Raw genomic sequence first — 12,993 nt, 5'->3', positions numbered from 1 at the left:
AGGCATCAGGAAGGATCTGACTATCAAACCCTACTCCTCACTTACTAAGCTGAACTGGGCCGTGAAATTCCCTATAATGAGCCAGCCACTTCTTCAGAGACTGGAAAGGTCTCAAAGGGCCATGTTTTTGAGAAGGACTCTCATGACAACTTCCACCCAAGAAAGCATCCCTATAATCTTTGTAGGGATGGAGGAAAACACCCCCATTGTGGACCATTCCTCTCCTAGCAGTGGAATAGCTACCCAAGGGACTCCCACGGCCTCTGGCTTCTCTGAGCAGCTGCCCTTTCCAAAAAAAAAAAAAAAACTCTTGGTAGAAAAAGAAAAATGATGACAATAGTAGTCCCAACAAACCGATTAAATACAGCAGGACAAATCTAAAAGGAAAAATAGCAATGGCCCAAAGCCTTTCAGTTTGTAGAACTAAATTCCAAGCCAAAGAACTACTATGCATATTGAGTCATTCATTGAACAGTATGTATTGAGGGCCTACTCTGTGCCAAGTACTTCTGCTAAGTATGGAAGGAAAGAACTAAAGATCCTGCCCTCCTGGTGATGACGGATGGGGCAAACAGGCAACACAAATTAACGAAGTATATAGTATATTAGAAAGTGACAGTGCTATGGAAGGAAAGATGAAGAGATGGGAGAGGGGGTGGGGGAAAGGATAGGATAGAATCTGCAATTTTAAGTAGCCTTTTTGAGAAAGGAGCAATAAAGCAAAGACTTGAAGGAGCAGAGGGAGGCGACCATTAGATGTCTGGTAGAAGAATATCCCAGACAGAGGAAATAAAGCAAAGTCAAGAGTGGCTGGCTTGATCAACAAAAAGCAAAGACCAGCATGGCTAGAGCACAGTGAGCAAAGGAAAGAGCTGAGCTGGAAGTAGGAGGAATCCTGCAAAGCCTCAGAGGCAGTAAGAAGGACTTCAGCTTGGTTACTTGACCTGTCGTGTCTCCAACAGGATCCTCTGGGCTTGAAACAGGGATAGGGACAGAACACAAGGACATGAGGCAAGATGTCTCCAAACTCATTTGTTTCTTTCATTTTTTCCTTTCCTCATTTGTGTAAAGCCTTCCCACTTTCTCTTTTCCTTTAGCATCACTCATAGAGGCATCCATTTTTCTGTCACTAGCTTATGTGAGCAAATAATCCAATTTCCTTTCACTTTTAACTTCCAATCCAGGATCAACTATGCATTATTCTATTACACAGGGAAGCACAATAACTACTCATACATTCCAGAATTTATAAATCTCTTTGCTTATCTAGATAGAAAGGAACTCTACTCTAATACCTTAACCAAGGCCCAGCAACAGAACAAAGGATTCTTCTGAAACTACCATAAAGATGCCAAGTTGTCTCGTTTAGAGTTTCGTCACTTAGCCTTTCTGCAGTGACAACCTGCCCACAAGAACATGCCCCTCGCGAGGGACCTCCTGCACCCATCCCTGGAAGAGGAGGACAGGAAACACAAGAAGAAGCGCCTGGTACAGAGCCCCAACTCCTACTTCATGGACGTGAAGTGCCCGGGGTGCTACAAAATCACCACCGTGTTCAGCCATGCACAGACGGTGGTGCTGTGTGTGGGCTGCTCCACCATTCTGTGCCAGCCGACAGGAGGAAAAGCAAGGCTCACGGAAGGATGCTCCTTCAGACGGAAGCAGCACTAAGTGCACCCTGAGTCAACGTGAGTGGGGAACCATCCCAATAAACAGATTTTGCATACGTTCAAAAAAAAAAAAAAGAGTTTTATCACTTACTAAGGCCCAAGATTAACGTTAGGCTAGAGGTCAGGTGGGTAATAACAAGTTCAAAACCCCAAGGAATTATGTAATCTGGGATTCTGTCCTCATTCACTTTAGCTTTTGACAAACGATGGATTTTGCATCTGGGCACATTAGCAACAACAGCCTACGTCTCCTTCTTTGGCAGGTTGTCTATGGGAAGGCAGGAAAACTAGTAGGAACTCTGCATGGACCAGAGTAAGACTAACCACTGCCAGCAGTGGTAACTCCAGATTCTCAGAGAGACAGTGACCCAGTGAGACATGAATTTCCTTCATTATGAGGAAGCCTGAGAAGCCAACTTGCTCTGAACTGATCCAAAAGTATTTCTAGCCTATGTACTTCACCTCTACAAGAGGCATCAGCCTTGACAAAACACTACTCCGCAGTTCAAAGGTATGAGTCTACAGGTAAATCTCTCCATACTGTGCTTGGGGCTGAAATCCATGGGATCACGCCGTAGCTAAGGCAGTGTTGGGAATGGATTATCTCAGAAGACAATGCTAACAGGGAATGTTTTCTCTGTATTTGGACGGTGGGTGGGAAGAATGCAGAGGGAAAAGAATAGACAGAATGTGAACCTTTCCTACTGACTCATGCACTGGCTACGTATTCATTCTTCAAACACTGAGCACTACTACATATCAATCATAGGACCAGATACAGAAGACACACAAGAAATTTCTCCAGAAATAGAAACCTACCCCAGTGGTTCTCAATGTTAGAGGCACACTGGAATTACTGGAGAGCTCTGCTAAGCCTAACACCACACCTGGCTCTAGATCAATTAAATCAGGATATCTGGGTATAGATCCCAGACATCAGTATTTTTTTAAGCTAGTGATTCCAATGTGTAGACAAACTTGGGCATCTCTGATCTAAAAGGAAGAGTTACTAGTAATGGATCCATTAAAAACACACACACTGGGGTGCCTGGATGGCTCAGTCGGTTAAGCGTCCAACTTTGGTTCAGTTCATGATCTCATGGTTCGTGAGTTCGAGCCCCACACTGGGCTCTGTGCTGACAGCTCAGAGCCTGGAGCCTGCTTCGAATTCTGTGTTTCCCTTTCGCCCTGACCCTCCTCTGCTCACACTCAGTCTGTCTCTCTCTCTCTCTCTCTCTCTCAAAAATAAATAAACGTTAAAAAAAAAATAAAACACACATGCATACTAATAGGCCATGTCAGGAAGATCTACACAGACAAGGGGCTTTTCAAGTGGGAGGAGAGGAGGGGAACAAGAGTTCATTTTAGAAGGGAAACAGCAGATGTGTGCTTTGGAACATACTTCTTACCCATCGCTTCATGTATACCTAAATATGTAGGTGCCTGCTTTCTCCATAACATTTCTATGTAATTAGAGACCAGTGGTACTCTCCTGAGGCTGGGTGACAGAGGAGAAAAGAGGGTGGTTAACATCTTTGTGTCAGAATTTTCTAGGATTTTTATGAAGGGATAAAAGAATATGTATAGTTTAAAATTCTAAAATTATCACTATAAACAAATACATTATAAAATTACTCCTTTGGGGGGGGCTATCATTTATAGATCTCTGCCTGAACCTTGCCTTTTTTAGTCATGATATTTATCTTAAAAATTCAGCCTAGGGGCACCTGGGTGGCTCAGTCAGTTAAGCATCCAACTTCGGCTCAGGTCATGATCTCGTGGTTTGTGAGTTCGAGCCCCACACTGGGCTCTGTGCTGACAGCTCAGAGCCTGGAGCCTGCTTCAGGTTCTGTGTCTCCCTCTCTCTCTGCTCCTCCCCCACTCATGCTCTCTCTCTTTCAAAAATAAATAAACATTAAAAAAGAACTTTTTTAATAAAAATAAATAAATAAATATTCAGTCTAAATTAAAAAACAAAGGTTGAGAATCATCAGCCTAGAATACATAAGACTTTGGGACTGAATCAAATAGGTGATGCATACCTATTCCTCCTGAAGCTCCGCTCAGGAAATACATTCTCAGATATTTTCCCAGATAGCTGTATGGAAAGAGACGAGATCTTCTTGCAGCAAAATCTAAGAACTAGAACATTCTTTCAGGCCTTCCTGAACAGCCTTCCTCAGACTCTGAAGAAGCAAAGAGGCCAGGGATAGAAAAAAGGGGCCAGGTTACAGGAAAGACAGGAGTTTGAGGCTATCCACCGTCGTAAAAAAAGACTGGCAGGAAACTAAGAAAGAGTTCTTTCTGAGCACTCCTGCAAGGGCTCTTTCCCTTTCTCCACTACCCCTCAACACCCTGCTCTCAACCCAATCATGGCAGCAACAGAAGGAATGGAGGCAAACTCAAGGTCAGCAAAATGTTTCAGCTTAGGTTGCAGTTGGTAGAAAGACCACAAGTGACAGTATACAGCATCAATGCCATGGTCAAGAGGAAAGGACTTGCAATTAAAGAAATACAATTTCAAATCTTAACTCCAACACTTACTATGTGAACCTAGGGTGAATCACTTAACCTCTCCAAGCTTCCTAATCTATAAAGTGGGTTTTAAAGTACCTATCTCACAAGACTGTTGGAGGTATTAAGCAATTAATGTGGGTAGATGCTGAATAAATGGAAATTGTAACAAAGATTACAGTGGCACTGATAATGATAATATGCTAGGAGTATTCTGTTAGGTGAAAGGTGAGCAAGGAACAAGGGCTCTATAAATCATGAGGAACTATGACAGTTAATACTTTTTTTAATTTTTTTTAAATGTTTTATTTATTATTGAGAGAGAGAGAGAATGAGCAGGGGAGGGGCAGAGAGAGAGGGAGACAGAATCTGAAGCAGGTTCCAGGCTCTGAGCTGTCAACACAGCCTAACGCGGGGCTCAAATTCGTGAACTGAGAGATCATGACCTGAGCCCAAGTCGGGCGCTTACCCGACTGAGCCACCCAGGCGCCCCGACAGTTAATACTTTAAAGCAAGGACTTGAAGAGGATGCAACCAATGGAAGTAGTTTGAGGACACTGGCCTCAATCACTATGAAAGAGGTTACAGATCTTACTGAATAAAAGACTGAGCAGCTTATAAGTTATGTAAAAAATTATTTTCCTCAAAGAATAAATCAACTCCATGTCCACTATAGGCGAGAACAGTGGGAAGTCACTCAACAGCTCACTGGTGATCTCGGTGGACATTTTCACAAAAAGCAGAGGTGAAGAGAAAATGATGGCCGGGTTACATATATACAATCACCCAGTAAGTATATAATATATCAAAATCCATGGGATATGGTCAAGGCAACATTTAAAGGAAAACATATACCCTTAAATGCATATACGGGAAAAACATGAAGATTGAAAATAAGTAAACTATTCATTCAACTCAATGATCTAGAAAAAGAGTAACAAAATAAACTCAAGAAAAATTGACAAAAGGAACTTAAATAAAAAATTTTTCAGGAAATCAATAACAAAGAAAATCATATACCTAACCAATATAATAAATGGTTGATTTTTTAAAAGACATTAAAAGAAACAAACTCTTGACAATTCTAATGAAGGAAAGAAAAAAAGAACAATGAGAAAGGAAATACAACTACAGATTTATTTTACAACTATAGATAAGTACTCTGTAGAACTTTATACCACTAAACGTGAAAAACTAGATGAATCAAGTGACTTTCTAGGAAAATATAAATTATCAAACCTGATTTAATAAGTAGTAAAGTTTTCTAACAACCCTAGAAGAAAACGAAAAGGTAGTCAAAGAGCTAAAAAAAAGGCTCCAGGATCAGATGGTTTTATAGTAAGTTCCAGTTAATTCTCAAGAACTATCCAAAATAAATATAATGTGAACCACACATAAAACTTTTAATTTTCTAGTAGCCACATTTTAAAAAGTAAAAAAAAAAAAGTAAAATTAATTTAAATAAACGTATTTAATATAGTATGTCCAAAATATTACCGTTTTAACATGTAATCAGTATAAAAACACTATTAATATGACATAAATATATGATAGCACATTTCCATTCAGACCAGCCACATTTCAAGTGCTCAACTGTCATTTGTGGCTGGTGGCTACCATACTGGACTCAGGAGAGATTAGTCCTTTGCATTGTAAACTGTTTCAGAGCGTTAGAAAAAGACGCACACTCACATGTCACTCTACGAATCCAGTATAACCCTGCCACAAAAACAGAATACAGACAGCAAAACACACGGAAAAAATCACTAGCCCAACCTCACAAAAAAACTTTAAAGAAAATGGAAATAAAATATTTGTAAATTAAATCCAACAGTACAATTAAAATCATGCATTTTGACCGACACCTAAGAACTAAGCAAGTTTATCACAAGAATGCAAAGATAATCAATCACTGCAAACAAATTACATTAACAAATTAAGAAAAAAATAATTACAATTGATGCCAAGGAGGCTTTTCATAAAATTCTGTATCAATTTCTGATTTTAAAAAATTGCCAACTTGCCATAGAAGAAAATTCTTTTAACTCAAAAACATTATATTAAATAAAGAGATACATTATTCCTATTAAAGTTACCATAACAAGGAAGCCCTCAACACATCCACTGTTCAACACTGTCCTGGAAGTAGATAAAGACTGTAAAAATTGGTAGGCAATTCTTAGAGATTATCAAAACTTATACAGAAATCAGTAAATTGACTAAAGAATAAGATCAACATATAAAAGTCAGAATCTTTTCTCTATGTCAGCAAGAAGCACTTAGAAAATGTAATAGGGGAAAAAAAAGATCCTACTAGCAAAAACCATCAAATACTTAGGAATAAATCTGCAAGGAGATGAGTAAGATCTGTATACAGAAAACTATAACTTTCTACTAAAGACTGGACAAATTTCTGTATTGAAATGAAGACATATGCATTGTTCATGACAGGATGTAAACGTATTAATTTTACAATTTACAATATGGTAAATCTGTATTGTAAAGATTGCAATTCTCCTCAAACGTGTAAGTTCCATAAACCAGATCAGTTGAAAGAATATACACTTATGACCTATATAACAAAGTATTAATATTCAGAATTTATAAAGCTCATCTATAAAACAAGAAGTAAAAAGCACAGTCTGACAGGGAAAATTTGCAAATCCAGATGATTCCAAGAAAAACGGATGCTAATGTTCAATAAACCTATACAAAATGGTCAAAATAACTAGTAATGTAGAAATGAAAAAGTCAAAGCCCTGTGAGGTATTTCCTCATACTAATTAAGTTGGCAAAAATACAGAAAAAGTTGACATTGATATCTAAGGTTGACCAAGATGTGAGGAAACACACACCCTCATACAACATGTGTGGCAGGAAACATTGGTACAGACTTTCAGAAACCAAACTGGACCGTTTGTGCCCTTTGGCCCAAGGACACTACTTGGAAGCTTTCCTACAGAAATACTCACATGTGCTCAATGATATCTGTACACCATTTATTAGAGCAAAAGAAAAAATATATGTCAGGTAAAATCTGATCATTAATATAAGAAATTTATAAAATTATGTAGATTGGTGCCACAGACTATTATGCCTCATTTATCAATACAACTAACCGCGTAGATTTGGGACCCCTCCAGGTCCCAGTAAAAGGCAGAAAAAGCAAACTACAGAACAATACTAAGCATAATCCAATATATCTTTTAATAAAATAAGAGAATATGCAATTTAAGCATGTAATATGTATTTGGATATACAGAGAAACTAGACGGATACATGCTTATGGAGGGGGGCAGAAGTGGGAAAGGGAGAGGGACATTCATATTGTACTTTATCATTCTTTTTCTATTTTAAAGTTTATTTCTTTGTTTTGAGAGAGAGAGAGAGAGAGAGAGAGAGAGAGAGAGAGAGACAGAAAGCAAATGGGGCAGACAGACAGACAGCAAATGGGGGATGACAGAGAGAGAATCCCAAGCTGGCTTTGAGCTGTCAGTGCAGGGCCCAACATCGGGCACTATCTCATAAACCCTGAGATCATGACCTGAGCTGAAATCAAGAGTCAGATGCTTAACCAACTGAGCCACCCAGATGTCCCCACACTGTACTTTATATTTTTCTCTACGGTATTCATATTCATGGGTTGCTTGCTAATTTTCTTTAATATGAATTCATCTGAGGGGAAAATAGAATTCCAGAAAAATATCCAAGGACCGTAACAGAGGCTCAGTATAAATCAGTCGTGGGGGAGGAAGTGCAGAAACCACATCCTTATCACAAACCACATTTAAGAATTCAAGGATCCAAAACTTTTCCCCCGTGGGGTTGCTTATAAAATCTCCCTCCCTTTCCTGAGGTTCAAGCCAACAAATAACAAGCCCGCAACTCTTGAAAAAGACAATATAGATTTTTAGAGATAGAAATTCTGACTTCATTATTACAACAGACTTAGAAGAATCAGCCCATAAAGAAAAGTTTATTCCACTCCTTGTCTTAACATGACAGAGAAGAATGGCCATGTTCATGGGGGTCTGATAATGAGTAAAGATCTCAGGGCAGAGAGATTTGGAATAATAAAGTCTTATATTCCCTCTGCTAAAAAAAAAAAAAAAAAAGTTACATCCCAAGTATTAACTTCACTTCCTTAAGCTACCTGTGATAGAAGTACTTAATGAATTCCACCAACAATAAACACTTAAACATGTAACTGAATAAAGGACTTTTCTTTCAAAATGGACTCACTCTGCTTCCCCCACTGAGTCTTGGATCTCAGTAGCTTTCACAAAGTAGACTTTTATTTCTTTTGTTCAGAACAACTGAGACTGTTTCCAAATAAATAGAAAATTCCCTGAAAACTAATCGGAAGATAAAAGGACAGAGAGAGCAAAGGAGGGAGAAAACATAAGCAAAACACTGAGAAGTATAAAAGTTTTGTGAGCCCCACAAGCACTGGAGCTGAGCTGGCCGGTGTGCAGCAGGCAGCCACAAGTGGGTATCCAGTCTCCAAAAGGGAGTAAGTAGGTCCAAGTTGAGATGCATTCTAAGAGTAAAATAAACACTAGATCTCGAAGACGTACTGTCAAAAACAAAAAATGTTAAAATATCTCACGAAGAATTATTTTACATTGATTACATGTTATAATGAGATGCATTCTAAGAGTAAAATAAACACTAGATTTCAAAGACTTAGTGTCAAAAACAAAAGAAGAATGTTAAAATATCTCATGAAGAATTATTTTATATTAGGGGCGCCTGGGTGGCTCAGTTGGTTGGGCCTCTAACTTTGGCTCAGGTCATGATCCCACTGCTCATGGATTTGAGCCCTGCGTCGGGCTCTGTGCTAACAGCTCAGAGCCTGGAGCCTGCTTCAGATTCTGTGTCTCCCTCTCTCTCTGCCCCTCCCCCACTCACACTCTGTCTCTGTGTCTGAAAAATGAATAAATGTTAAAAAAAATTATTATTATATATTATTACATGTTACAATGATATTGTAGAATATTTAATATACTAAAATTAATAAAATTTAATATTTTGTTTTTCTCTCTTTTTTTTTTAATTTGGCATAGTGGGTGCCAAGTCCGGGACTTGGAACACCAGACGGGATCTTATTTGAAAACAGATATGATTTTTTGTAGATATGAACAGTTAAGGATGCTGAGATGAAATTATCCCGAACGTCAACTGGGCCCTAAAACCAATAACTGGTGCTTTTATAAAAGAAAGGAGAGATTTGGACATTGAGCCATAGACACGGAGACACACAGGCCATGTGAAGACAGAGGCAGAGACTGGAGTGGTACATCTATACACCAAGGAATGCTGAAGATGGCCAGGAGGCAAAAAAGGATTCTTTCCAGAGCCTCTGGAGGGAGCATGGCTCTGCTGACTCCTTGACTTCAGACCTCTGGCCTCCAAAACTGTAAATAAGGAAAGTTTCTGTTACTTAACCCCCCTTATTGGTGATAATTTGTTATGGCAGTCCTAGGAAACCAATACATATGGCCACTGGAAAAATTACATATGTTAAGTCACATGCGTGGCTCATACTACCTTTCTACTGGCTATTGCCGCACTAGAGTTTAAAAGGGATCTGCCCCCCAAAACCCGTCTTTGCTATAGACCCTAAGAGCTTACGCCTAGGACAGTCCTAACATTTCCTAAGTGGTTCTAAGTGGTTTGAGTTATACCTCTCTGAGATACCTGGAAATCCCTGGAGCTTGGCCCACTTGTTTCAGGATTTATTCTTTTTTCTTTTTTTAGTAGGATATACAAAGCACTTCTTACATGTGGACACGCACTTGGGCCCTTGGAAACCTAAGTGCAAAAAAACTGTAGTATGTGTGGGACTTCTTGCCCAATTTACTGAAGAGGACGTACTAAAGAAAACATTCATTGCCTTTATCCTTGACTGCCAGCAAAGCACTTTCTGCCACATGTTCCAAGCTGTTGCTACCATGCCCTCTGCCTTGGCCTTTAATTCTCCCTTCCAGATGTGCAGGCCCAGCCACTGTTCTTCCAGATAAGAGGTTTTCCTTCAAAATACCTTTCCCACATCTCTCCTTAATTAGGCAAGACAGCTGCTATCTACGGGAACTCCCAAGGGGACTGGCCTTGCAGCTTTAACAAAGTACCATCTGAAGGACAACCTTTTAGGGAGTATGCTGCAAAGCCAATTACTGCTGCAGCTAGCAACCCAGGCACAAGGAGGAGAGAGCTCCCCAGATGACTTCATCTCCCCCAAGAGCACATCTCTGCAGACTTGGCAGAACCAAGCAAGAAGGAAAAAGCCACTGGATTGCTTCAACAGGCCCAGGATGTAAATGGTCTTGCCCCAGTAGAATCCAAGGTCAGATGGCAAGAGAAGGCAACAGCCTTCATTGTAGTATGCAGAAGCCAGGGTGGAGGATGAGAAGGAAGCTACACTGGAGAAACACAGGATCATGACTCAGATGACAGCTAGACAAGGGAGCAGGGTGCTCACAGTTCATTCAGTGTCGATGAGTGAGACAGGCGTGAAGATACTTGGGTGACATCCAGAGGAACGAGAGAAAGACAGCCAAGATGACTAGGATTCAGTCATGCTTACAATACTGGGAAGTCCTATTTGCTGGAAAACTTAAATCAGTGACAGGGATGTCTCATAGCAAGAACACACTGAAGGGAAACTGATGGAGTAAACCTGTGCCTCCAACATGTATTAAGCACCTAAAATGAGAAAAAGCACTTGTATACTTGTTCTTACCTCATCGTGTAGGAGGAAGGTATTAATTATCCCCGCTATTCAAACATTTTTTTTTCAACGTTTATTTATTTTTGGGACAGAGAGAGACAGAGCATGAACGGGGGAGGGGCAGAGAGAGAGGGAGACACAGAATCGGAAACAGGCTCCAGGCTCTGAGTCATCAGCCCAGAGCCTGACGCGGGGCTCGAACTCCCGGACCGCGAGATCGTGACCTGGCTGAAGTCGGACGCTCAACCGACTGCGCCACCCAGGCGCCCCGTATCCCCGCTATTCAGAAGAAAAAGCTGAGGCTCTAAGATGTTAAGAGATTTGCCAGAACTTTCTCAGTCTACCCTGCAGAAGCACTCATTGGGTACATTGAGGCAAATAACTGGTCCTGTGGTTGTGTGCGGAGGTCCTCACTCTATTTTACTACCTCTCTACTCCAGGTGAGACAAAAGTAGAATGTTTAAAAGTCAACACCAAAACCATTATTAGATACAACTTCACACCTTGCTCTTACAACCAAAAGAGCAGATAATAATAATGGGGCACCTGGGTGGCTCAGTCAGTGAGCACCTGTCTCTTGATTTTGACTCAGGTCATATCCCAGAGTCATGGGATCAAGCCCCAGATCAGGCTCCACACTAGGCATGGAGTCTGCCTAAGATTCGACCTCTCTTTCTCTTCCCCTGCCCCTCTCCCCAGCTCACACTCTCTAAAAATTAAAAAACAAAACAAAATTAAAAAACAGAAGAGCAGGTAATGATAAATGTTGACAAGGATGTAGAGAAATGGGAATCTTCATTGTTGGAGGAGATGTAAAATGGTAGCCACTGTAGAAAAGAGTTTGGCAGTTTCTTACAAAGTTAAACATAGATCATGACCTGAGCCAAAATCAAGATTCAGATGCTTAACTGACTAGCCACCAAGATACCCCTTGTCTATTTTTTCTTTTGTTGCATGTGTTTTTGGTGTCATATCAGAAATTATTGCCATATTTGATGTCATGAAGCTTTTCCTGTTTTTTTTTTTTAATATTTATTTACTTATTTTCAGAGAGAAAGTGTGCACATGGGTACATGAGCAAGGGAGGGGCAGAGAGAGTGAGAAGGAAATCCCAAGCAGGCCCTGTGCTCGGTGCAGAGCCTACTTGGGGCTTGATCTCATGACCATGAGAGCATGACCTGAGCCGAAATCAAGAGTCAAATGCTTAACTGACTGAGCCACCCAGGTTTAAGGTAAGGGTCCAATATCTTCATTCTTTTCCAAGTTAATATCCAGTTTTTCTAGCTCACTTGTTGAAAAAACTGCCCTTTCTCCATTGACTGGTCTTGGCAGAAATCATTTGATCATTTACGTGAGGGTTTATTTTTGGGCTCTCTATTCTATTCCATCCTGTAGGAGAAAGGTATTCATCTATCTATTCATGAGATCAAGCCCCAAGCCAGGCTCTGTGCTGACAGTGGGGAGCCTGCTTGGGATTCTCTCTCTCCCTCTCTCTTCCCGTACCCCACTTGCTCTCCAGTTCTCTCACCCAAAATGAACATTTAAAAAAAAATTTTTTTTCAACGTTTATTTATTTTTGGGACAGAGAGAGACAGAGCATGAACGGGGGAGGGGCAGAGAGAGAGGGAGACACAGAATCGGAAATAGGCTCCAGGCTCTGAGCCATCAGCCCAGAGCCCGACGCGGGGCTCGAACTCCCGGACCGCGAGATCGTGACCTGGCTGAAGTCGGACGCTTAACCGACTGCGCCACCCAGGTGCCCCCCCCTTTTTTTTTTTTCAAAATGAACATTTAAAAAAAATAGCTTCATTTAACTTAATCAAAATTAAAAACTTCTGTGCATCAAAGAACACAATCAATCGAGTGAAAAGGCAACCTACAGAATGAAAAAAAAATATTTGCCCATCAAATACCTGATAAAGGGTAATATCTAGAAGCTATAAAGAACTCCTACAACTCAACAACCAAAGAAGAAACAACCCAAAAGGGGATAAGACTTGAACAGACATTTCTCCAAAGACAAATGGTCAATAAGCCTATGAAAAGACACTCAACATCTCTAATCACTAGGGAAATACA

At 40.4% G+C, this 12,993-nt stretch overlaps 2 protein-coding genes across 6 annotated transcripts in view; one reads left to right on the top strand and one right to left on the bottom strand.

The window, feature by feature from the left end:
• KAT2B (lysine acetyltransferase 2B) overlaps positions 1-12,993 on the bottom strand; it is a 103,215-nt gene that overhangs the window by 72,147 nt on the left and 18,075 nt on the right. The gene's annotated exons all lie outside the window — the stretch shown is intronic.
• On the top strand, positions 1,376-3,566 carry LOC106981556 (40S ribosomal protein S27-like). Its single transcript, XM_053221510.1, has one exon. The coding sequence runs from the start codon at positions 1,417-1,419 to the stop codon at positions 1,669-1,671; it is 255 nt and encodes an 84-aa protein (XP_053077485.1). The 5' UTR covers positions 1,376-1,416; the 3' UTR covers positions 1,672-3,566.

Source organism: Acinonyx jubatus, chromosome C2, assembly GCF_027475565.1.
Source record: "Acinonyx jubatus isolate Ajub_Pintada_27869175 chromosome C2, VMU_Ajub_asm_v1.0, whole genome shotgun sequence".
NCBI lineage: Eukaryota > Metazoa > Chordata > Mammalia > Carnivora > Felidae > Acinonyx > Acinonyx jubatus.
This window is presented reverse-complemented; position numbering and strand designations above follow the sequence as displayed.

Excerpts from the sequence above, each read along its gene's own strand:
- LOC106981556 (XM_053221510.1), top strand. The coding sequence starts at position 1,417 with ATGCCCCTCGCGAGGGACCTCCTGCACCCATCCCTGGAAGAGGAGGAC.